The sequence below is a fragment of the Pan paniscus genome, chromosome 13, assembly GCF_029289425.2.
Source record: "Pan paniscus chromosome 13, NHGRI_mPanPan1-v2.0_pri, whole genome shotgun sequence".
NCBI lineage: Eukaryota > Metazoa > Chordata > Mammalia > Primates > Hominidae > Pan > Pan paniscus.
In genome coordinates this window covers 117,472,556-117,482,906 of record NC_073262.2, presented here as the reverse complement: position 1 = coordinate 117,482,906, position 10,351 = coordinate 117,472,556, and the positions used below count along the sequence as shown (strand labels likewise).

Below are 10,351 nucleotides of genomic sequence, written 5' to 3'. Positions count from 1 at the left end.
GGGGTAATTGAAGATCCAGCCTAGGCTTTGCACCTACTCTCCCAGACAACTTTGTGTCCCAGGATACCTGTGATGAACCAATAAAAACTTATTATGCATTCCATATTCTCCAGACTGGGAAGAATCATGGTGGGGAAGATGCCCAACAAAAAGAGGTGAAAATATTTCCTGTATCTACATATTTGCCCATCTTAGGAGGAGTGGCTGAGCCCTGAGTTGAATAAGACTTGAGAACCACATATAAGCCTTGTGTTTTTCTTCCATTCATTCGACCTAAAGGGAGAGAGTTAGTATAATTATTTGTCAGGATAGCCAATATTTTCTCAAGGGAACATATAGTAACTAGAGAACATGTTTTTCAGTAGCTGTTAGGAGAATCCCATCACAAGAAAAGACACAGATTTGTTAGAGAGATGTCAGTAGTAAAGTCCAAAGAAGCTTCCTGTTGGCCTCCAAGTTTTATTGGTAAAAAGCTAATTTGAATAATATGAAGGGAGGGGAAGAGCTTAGGAGCTGAGAAGGCAAATTTCCATAAAGAAGAGCCCAATCTAACAGGCTTTGGGGAAAAGACAAACTTCTAAGACAGTATTATTGAATTGTTGGCTAAGTGACATATAAAGTAAAACTCCTCCAGCTCTGTTATAAAATCAATGTTAAATCTTACATTTCCAATTAATGCCTTCATGGCAGTTGTTCTGTTTTTTTTTTTGTTTGTGGGAGGAACTCAGAACAAGTTGTCTGCCAGGTAATTGAGTTACCCCATGTGATGGTTAACTTTATGTGTCAACTTGACTTCTCTAAGGGGTGTCCAGATAGCTGTTAAAACATTTTTCTGGGTGTGTCTGTAAGGGTGTTTCTGGAAGAGATGAGCATTTGAATCAGTCAACTGAGTAAAGAAAATTGCCCTTACCAATGCCAGCAGGCATCATCCAATCCCTTGACAGACCAACTAGAACAAATTAGTGGAGGAAGAAAGAATTCACTCTGTGCTTGAGCTGGAGTATCTGTTTCCTCCTGCCCTTAGACATCAGCATTCCTTCTTTTCCAGCCTTTCAAATTTAAACTGAGACTAACACCATTGGGTCCCTGGTTCTCAGACCCCAAGGCTTAGACTGGAACTACACCACCAGCTTTCCTGGGCCTCCAGCTTGCAGATGGCAGGTTATAGGACATCTCAGATTCCATAAACACATGAGCCAATTTTTCACAATAAATACATACATACATATATATATATATATATATATATATATATATCTCCTATCCCCATGAGAAATATAATGCTTCAGAAATACAGCCATCAATCCCTGTTTCATCATTTGTTTATAGGGTGCCTTATAGCTTTAAAATATTCTCATAAAATTATTATATTCTGAGTTTTTCACAATAAAATAATGTAGATGAGTAAATAGAGTGGTATCATCCTTTCTTTTTTGCAGATGAGGAAATGGGCTTTGCAGAGAATAAGTAACTTGGCCAAGTGATAAGTAACTAGAACTCTGATTCTTGTCAGTAAGTTTTTTGGTTTCAAGGGACCAAAACCACTCATACTTGGTAAATAATGGGTCTCAGTGGTGTGCTAGTAAATGTCTAAGAACTGGAAAAAAAGGTCAGAGTTTGTAACATTTGCTAGATCTCCATGGTGTAAATACTTCTCACCTATGGCTAATTTCAACCTACTAATTTTGATGTCACCGAATGAAGAGCTGGGAAGAGATGCATGTGACCAGCAAGAGCAGGTAAGAACTGGCTCCAACACACCACTTCCTGAGAGGCCATCCAAGGCCAAGAAACGAATTATAGCTAGGACTTCTTTTAAAGCATTTGATGAGCAATCTTCCACCCTTTTCCGATTTGCTTTGGACACATTCATTTATCTTAACTATGTCTTTGGTAAGTTTACTTTGCTAAAGTTCGACTTTCAGAGTCCAAGGAAAAGTAAAATAGTATGCAGTCTCTTTCTGTGGTATCTTTCCCCTCATGGAGTCTGTGAAGGGGCAAGTTTTTGCAGCTAATGGAGAACAGAGGTAGAAAACATCAATGCTCTCCTGTATAACTCAGTGGTGTCCCATGAGGGACAACCATCTGGTAAAATACAATTTATGAACATGTAACAACAAAAACTAAAACTCTCAGTAGGCAATTTTTCTTTCATAATTTCTGGAACTTCTATCACAGATATGGGGACATTTCTCTAGAAAAAATTCTGTGGCAAATCTCTTGAGAATGGATCATTTCTCTATTAGAATGATGTTATGAAGGAAAACAAAGAAAGAAAGAAATAGAATTAACTACCTTGGAAACTTCCACTGACACAGATTGTAAGAATTAATATTTTGTATCTAATTAATATTTTATATCACATTTTGGGGCAAATAGCAGATTATCAATAAATATTTTTGAATTGATAATTTTTCAAATACTAGTACATAAAATATGTATTTTATTTATAATAGAATTTTAACGTGGTCAATTAAAATATTTTAAAATTCCACATATAACTTGAAATAAATGATCTTGCCTTTCTAACATCTACCTTCCCACATCTTGTTCCTCAAATCAACAATGAACCAGGTTAAGGGCTAGCTGTTGCACAGACAAGGATTCATAGAACCCAGCACTTTAAGAGATTACAGACTAGCTTAAATCTTCAAATTAAAAGTAAAAACAAGATTATGAAATACTATTTTCAAAAATAAATGTAAATAAACCCAAAGCCATTTTGAAAATCATCTTCAGGCCAGGTGTGGTGGCTCACGCCTGTAATCCCAGCACTTTGGGAGGCTGAGGCGGGCAGATCACGAGGTCAGGAGATTGAGACCATCCTGGCTAACACAGTGAAACCCCGTCTCTACTAAAAATTAAAAAAAAAAATTAGCTGGGCGTGGTGGTGGGCGCCTGTAGTCCCAGCTACTCAGGAGGCTGAGGCAGGAGAATGGCGTGAACCTGGGAGGTGGAGCTTGCACTCCTGCCTGGGTGACACAGCGAGATGTCATCTCAAAAAAAAAAAAAAAAAGAAAAGAAAATCACCTTCATTTTCTGTGTTTAGGAGCAAATATCTGGTGGTAATATACCTTTTATTGACTTTCCTTCCTTCCTTGGGAGAATAAAAGGAGTGATTCTTAGAAAATGCTTAGCACAGGTGCCCAGAATGCCATGCATATGTATATCGCTTATTCAGCACCATTATCAACTGGTAACCATTTTCAGAAAACAGAGTTCAGTGTTGCTGTGGCCTTTCTCAGAGAATGTGTATAATACACCTCAGAACTGTGCCATTAAGAGGTGAGTCCCAAGCAACCCCTTCCCTTATTTGCTGAGAATTGTATTAATACTACTGGCATTAACTCTTCAGCATCTCTGGCTGGTATGGGCAACCCTCTCCCTGTTGCATCCCATTGCCTGAGGACCACTGAAAAATCTCTCCTGGGGCTTCACAAAACAATGTTTGCCCTCCTCAAGATCTCCTTTCACCTCCTCTCATTGCTTTTAGACAAATGACTGGGGTCAGGTCTCAGCATGGTTCAAGTGGGGAATTACTGTCCCTGTTATTTAAGTAAATAGATAATTTACCCCCAAAGTCTCAGAACCTGGCTAGTGGGTATTAGCAAGAACAAGCAGAGTATATGTGAGATTATCTATCTATCTATCTATCTATCTATCTATCTATCTATCTATCTATCTATCTATCTATACACACACACACATACATATATATATAAGCTGAGAGTGTTGAATGGGGAATGAGGGTTGAGGTGGGACAGAATATAGGGAATTCATTGATATCGGACAGTCTCCTGAGACTTAGATGATAATACCTTGACAAGGTTGCCTGGAGTCAGTTCTAATACACTGCTGGCTGGCTCCTTGAAGTCTGGAAATAAGGATGGTCTATAGTGGAGATGCCAGCACTGCCTTGGCAGAGTATTGAGGAAGGGGTCTTAAAGACATGGGCTCATTTCATAAGACCTGAGAACACACTAGCTGATTCTTACCTGGAAGGACCTGGGTAGGCACTCCCCTAAAACTACAAGGAATGCACTAACGAGGGAGTGCTGGCATCATTTAAAAATGAATGATGATAGATGTCATCTCTAGACCAGGGTTGATAGGAGAGGAGATGGCTATAAAATTGAGCTTCCTAGTGATAATGGAGATGTTATAAGATTCTGAAATAACAGAAGCCAGGTGGCACCACTTAACTATCAGAGGTAAGGCTGACATAATTACTATAACAGACACAGGCCATAATGTCACCAAGGAAACTTGACCCACAGGGGTCTGTGGTAATGGCAAATTGACCAGGGTGTTCCTTGGGGTTAAATAAATTATCAACTAATAAAGGTTATTCCTTGATTTCTATAAACATAAATAATCAAGAGCTGGAAAGCAAATGGTTGGCGTCGGCCACTGCAATGGCCATTGCAATGGAAAATCATGCTCCCTTATCTGCTGTCCAGATCTGAGCCAATTCTTAGTCATACGGCTCATCAATTGAGAAAGAAGAGGTCAGGTTCCCCTTCAAAAGGACTTTGCAATGCTATAGCAAGTATATGAAATAAATATTTCACTAATCCTTAATCAAAAGAATCTTGGGCCTTTCATCTTCTTAACTGTACACTGGAGAAAGGATAATACAGATCTTTCAAGGGCTTCTGAAAATAGAGAAAAAGATGACGCTGATATTAGGAGGACACATAAGGTCATGATGGCCCCTGTTAGAGTGTGGCTCTATGGAGGCAAGGTGACAAATGGGTGTCCTATCTCAAGTCTATCTCACAGTGGGTCTAATGAGCCTAAGGTCTTCAAGATGAATATTTTCCTAGTTATAAATGCAAAATTGGATATTCCTAGTAGCTGGCAGAAGCCTCACATTAGTTCCTTCACCAGCTAGATAAGTGCCACAGTGATAGAAAAAGCCAAGTGGAAGTTTCTGAAATCACCGTTGCAACCTGGCCAAAATAATAAATCAAAAGCAATCTATGGGTCAGTTGGAATGGCAGAGACTTGTGCCATCTTCAAAGTCTAAAAGATTGATGAATGACGGACCCCATCATATTCCCATTTAATTCACTGATATGGCCCCTACAAAAATCAGGGTGATCACAGCAAACAATAGTGGACTACCACAAAATTGACCAAGTGGTAGTGTTAATCATAGCTGCTATGTTGTATGTAGTACTGCTAACAGAACAAATCAACACAGCTGCTATTCAACTGGAAAATGAATTTTTTAAAGTTGTTATCAGGAAAAAGGACTGAAAGCCCTTAGCATTTACCTGATTGGACAGCAGTGCAAGTTCAGAGAGTTGCCCCAGGTCTATGTTAACTCTGCTGCTTTCTGTTGCAATAGAGTCTAAAGGGACACTCCACAGAATCTGCTGGTCCACGAGTTAAATGACATTATATTAATCAAACTAGTGAGCATGAAGTAGCAAATGCTCCAGATGTTCTGACAAGCCATATGTGAACTGCAAGGTGGATAAACCATAGAAAATTTAGTCTCTACTAAAAATATAAAAATTAGCCAGGCCTGGTGGTGGGCACCTGTAATCCCAGCTACTCAGGGGGCTGAGGCAGGAGAATCATAGGGTGAACCTGGGGGGTGGAGGTTGCAGTAAGCCAAGATCATGCTACTTCACTCCAGCCTGGGCAAAAGAGCAAGATACCATCTCAAAAAAAAAATAAAAATAAATAAAAAATAAAAATAAAAAAGAAAATTTAGGGTATATTAGTGACTTTTTTTTGACAGGAAGTAGAATTTATTGGTGAGTATTAAGAGGGGGGCAGCACATTGGAAGCCCTCATGAGTGCAGGGCCTGCCACTTGTCCAGAGAGCCACGATTGGGGATGTACTTGACCCCACAGCCATCTGGGATGAGCCACTTCTCAGCCACCATGTCTTCAAATTCATCAGCATTGAACTTGGTGAAGCCCCACTTCTTTGAGATGTGGATCTTCTGGCGGCCAGGAAACTTGAACTTGGCCCTGCACAGGGCCTCAATCACATGCTCCTTGTTCTGCAGCTTGGTGCGGATGGACATGATAACTTGGCCAATGTGAACCCTGGCCACAGTGCCCTGGGGCATTCCAAAGGCACCTCGCATGCCCGTTTGGAGCCTACATTGGGGTAGCGCAAGGTCAGAAACATGAACATCCATTGGAAAGGCCTGTCTCCAAGGTCCCTTAGAGCAACCCATACAACCAACAGGCTGTGTACACTACCAAGGAAGCTGCTGTGTGCAGCCATTGCACACTGGGCCCCCACAAGGAAAGGAACTCAGTTGGCTTAATTGGCTGCAGAACATTAGTGACATTTTTATAGTCCATGTTTTGAGGCAAACTAGGACATTCCTTCAATGTAAAGGACAAGTTATTACACCATGCACCTCCTATATTAAAGAAAAAGGCAGAGTGCTTCAGTTCTCTTTAGATATGGGAGATATTCTACCACTTGGGTTCCCTGTCTCAAGTTTCTTGTGCTCCTTGGTGTCACAATTCAGAGACATGTTCTACTCAGTCTCTCAGAGGTTCCCTAGCAAGATCGAGCCTGGCTGTCTACAACAGTAACCACCTCATTAACACTAAATCTTTAATGGGCTTTTCTCCTTACTCCTATCTCTGCACTACTCTCTACAATGCTCCCTGAGATCACCTCCTAAATAAGTTACACTGAAATCCTTGTTCAGGATTTGCTATTGGAGGAACCTAAACCAAGAGAGTGGATAAAGGTAAAAACAAGGACAATATTTACAAAGTTATTGCAATAATCCAGGCAGGAGATGATGATGTATGAATGAAGGTGGAAGCACCAATAAGAAATTGGGAGGCCATTAGAATGAGGCAGCTCCAGCACCGTGGATTCCCACTTAAGCAAACCAAAACCTACTTCAGTGTAAACACTCTTAACCAATCTGAAACTGTCAACTAACATCTAATCTTAATCAAAAGAACCTTGGGCCTTTCATCTTATTAACTGTACACTGGAGAAAGGATAATACAGATCTTTCAAGGGCTTCTGAAAATAGAGAAAAAGATGACACTGATATTAGGAGGACACATAAGGTCATGATGGCCCCTGTTAGAGTGTGGCTGTATGGAGGCAAGGTAACAAATGGGTTTCCTATCTCAAGTCTATCTCACAGTGGGTATAATGAGTCTAAGTCCTCATTAGAACATTCTATTACTTATACATATATACATATGTATATATGATAGATATATATATAAGAAGAACATTCTATTACTTATGCATAACCAACTGAAACCATCTAACTAACTTCTAACTAGATCACTTTAACCAATCAATTTTTTAACCCTGCTTCCTCATTTACCTTTTTTGTGTGTGTGTGTGAGACAGAGTCTTACTCTGTCACCAGATTGGAGGGTAGTGGCACTATCTGGGCTCACTGCAACCTCCGCCTCCCAAGTTCAAGTGATTCTCCTGCCCCAGGCTCCAGAATAGCTGGGACTACTGGCACATGCCACCACGCCTGGCTAAATTTTGTATTTTTAGTAGAGACAGGGTTTCACCATGTTGGCCAAGATGGTCTCGATCTCTTGAACTTGCGATCCTAGCGCCTCGGCCTCCCAAAGTGCTGGGATTACAGGCGTGAGCCACCGTGCCCGGCCTCGTCTACCCTTTAAAAGCCTTCCCCTTATGCCCATTTGTTGGAGCCCCAAATTGCTTGCAGTCTTGAGCTGCCCCATTTGTGAATTGTCGTCTGTTCAAATAAACTTTAAAAAATTTTAACGTGCCAAGATTTGTCTTTTAACACACTGGAGGTAATTGGATGTGGTCAAGTGTGATTGAATTTTGGATGTATTTTGAAGTTAGAGGTGTGAAGTTGGATGTGTGATGAGAGAAAGATGGAGTCCAGGATGTCTCCAAAGCTTTTGCCTGAATTAACTGGAATGATCAAGTTTCTTTCAAGTGAGATGGAAAAAGACTTCAGGAAGAACAGATTTTCTGGGGAAGATACGGAGTTCAATTTTGGTCAGCTTAAGTTTGAGATACCTAGTAAATATTCAAGACAAGCTTTCAAGTAGGCAGTCTGTGTGCATGAGTCTAGTGCTCAGGAGGAAGGCTCACACAGGAGATATAAATTTGGGACTCATTGGCATATGATGATATTTCAAGCAATAAGACCAAATGAGATCACCCAAAAAGTAAATGTAGAGAGAAAGAGAAGAGGACCAATGCCTGAGCACTGGACCCCTCCAATGTTAAAAGCTGGAAAGAAGGAGAGGAACAGACAAACGAGATTTTAAAAATTCTATCAGTGAGATACGAAGAAAACCCAGGAAATGGGATATCCAGGAGGCTAATGGGACCAAAAAATACGGTATATAAAAAAGGATGTGATCACATGTTTTTTAAAGGTTTGCTGATATGTCAGATCAAATAAGGACTGGGAATTTATGAGTGGATTTAGTGATGGGAAGATCAGCTGAAGCCTGGGGACATGTTTTTTGGTGTTCAAAGATATTATGAAGTACACTTCATTAATTCCAGTGAGGTTCAGTGAATATCTGAGCATTCCTGAGGCTGAATACAATGCAGCCTTTCTCAAAAAGATGGGGGAAGGTATGCATGAAAAGAACTCTTAAAATGAACTTTGGATACTTTGCAATTTTGCCAAAGGTCAGCCATGACATTGGCAATAAAACATTGGAAATAATATGATTATAATAATAATTTTACAGATGAGCAAACTCCCCTGGGTGCCCTGGTAGGAAAAATACAATAATACTAGAATCTCCTGGCAGTCAAACTAGTTAATTTACTGAATGCTTTTTGTGACAATTTTGCTGTAAAATAGACAGTAGATTATATTGAACAACAGTACCTACAATTTCCAACTGCACAGTGTTTTGGCTTGTTATAATCAACGGGAGGCCCAAATGATGGCTGAGTTCAGGCTGGTACAGCCACCTGACAGTAATGCTGAAAGTCATCTGTCAGTAAGCCCTAATTGTTCAATGAGAGCCCAAGAGAGATAATGCCAAAAAAGCCTTATACACAAAAAGCAACTGACTCCCAGACAGGTAGGGGGCAAAAATAAGTCCATTTCATCTGTTCTCTCTCTGGCGAAAAGTTGTTCTGTGGCTAGTTTTACCTTTGTTACAAATAATAGATTTTTTTCTTCTCTTATGATAGCATTTGATTTGGGTCTAGCAATTACCTTTAGCTTACTTCACCAGTGCTCAGTGTCATTTTCTCTCCTGATGGAAAATGTTGCCTAATCAGTGTTTGCATTTCTTCATCCACTATCCTTCCCTTGCCAACACTCATACTTGTTATAAAAACAGCATCTACCTATAGGATTGTTAAAAAGATCATGGAACTTAATCTAGCTAAATCACTTAGGATGGCACTTGGAAAAGAGCTTGTGCTCTGCATATGAGTGTTACCTCTTGTTTTCGTTTTACATGATAAATGTTTAGGGGGAGAAAAGATTTCTTTTCCTCATCCATTGCTAGGTTCATGGCTGAGGGTCCTATAACATAAGACACATTAACAAGAGAAAAACACACAAATGATTTAATATAAGTTTTATGTAACACAGGAAACTTTGTAAGGAAATGAAGACTCAAAGAAACAGGTAAGCGTGTGTATTTTTATGCTTAGGTTTGATGATGAGTGTACCGTCATAGGCAAATATGACTGGAACAAAAAGGGGTATGATCTAATGGTAATAAACTGGGGAGAACTTAGCAAAGGCTGTTTGTACAGATTCTTTTCTGAATGTCTGTGCTTCAGAGGTAAATATGTTCCTTTGCTCTAGTTATAGAAAGGGTACCTCAGAAATGAAGGTCTTATGATCTGCTGCAGGGGAGAATAGTGAAAGAAGGTCAGAGGGTGACTTTTCCAGGTTTTATGACCTGCTTCAGCAGAGAAGGGTGAGTGGAAGATAAAGGTGATTTTCCTTCTGCTGATTTCTCAAATGCTAAGGTGTCATGTTTAGGGGTAGTATTTCCTGAACTCCATCAGGTTTTACTTTTGTATGGCCTATCTTTACATGAGTTTCTGTTACTCGTGACTATAAAAAATAAGGAACTTAACAAATCATTGTGAGCATGGATTTTTCTAATCTTTTTCTTTTTCTTTCCTTCTCCTTCATTTATTTATTTATTTATTTATTTATTTATTTATTTTTTTGAGGCAGGATCTTGCTCTTTTGCCCAGGCTGAAGTGCAGTTATGTGATCATAGCTCACTGCAGTCTCAAACTTCTGGGCTAAAGGGATCCTCCTGCCTCAGTCTGAGTAGCTGGACCTTATAGGCATGCACCACCAGGCCTGGCTCATTTTTTAAATAGAGACAAGTTCTTGCTATGTTGCCCAGTGTA

The 10,351-nt window shown here is 39.9% G+C and overlaps 1 protein-coding gene and 1 non-coding gene across 2 annotated transcripts; both read right to left on the bottom strand.

The window, feature by feature from the left end:
* Positions 1-1,435: 1,435 nt before the first annotated feature.
* On the bottom strand, positions 1,436-6,298 carry LOC100981279 (large ribosomal subunit protein uL16-like). Its single transcript, XM_024927940.5, has one exon. It carries the CDS (start codon positions 6,198-6,200, stop codon positions 5,805-5,807), a length of 396 nt encoding a protein of 131 aa, XP_024783708.3. The 5' UTR covers positions 6,201-6,298; the 3' UTR covers positions 1,436-5,804.
* LOC112439159 (small nucleolar RNA SNORA70) lies at positions 6,169-6,303 on the bottom strand. The gene has a single exon (XR_003027458.1). It is a non-coding gene; the product is annotated as a small nucleolar RNA SNORA70 (small nucleolar RNA).
* Positions 6,304-10,351: the final 4,048 nt, after the last annotated feature.

Bases quoted from the DNA above. Each gene is read 5' to 3' on its own strand.
- LOC100981279 (XM_024927940.5), bottom strand. From the start codon at position 6,200: ATGGGTTGCTCTAAGGGACCTTGGAGACAGGCCTTTCCAATGGATGTT.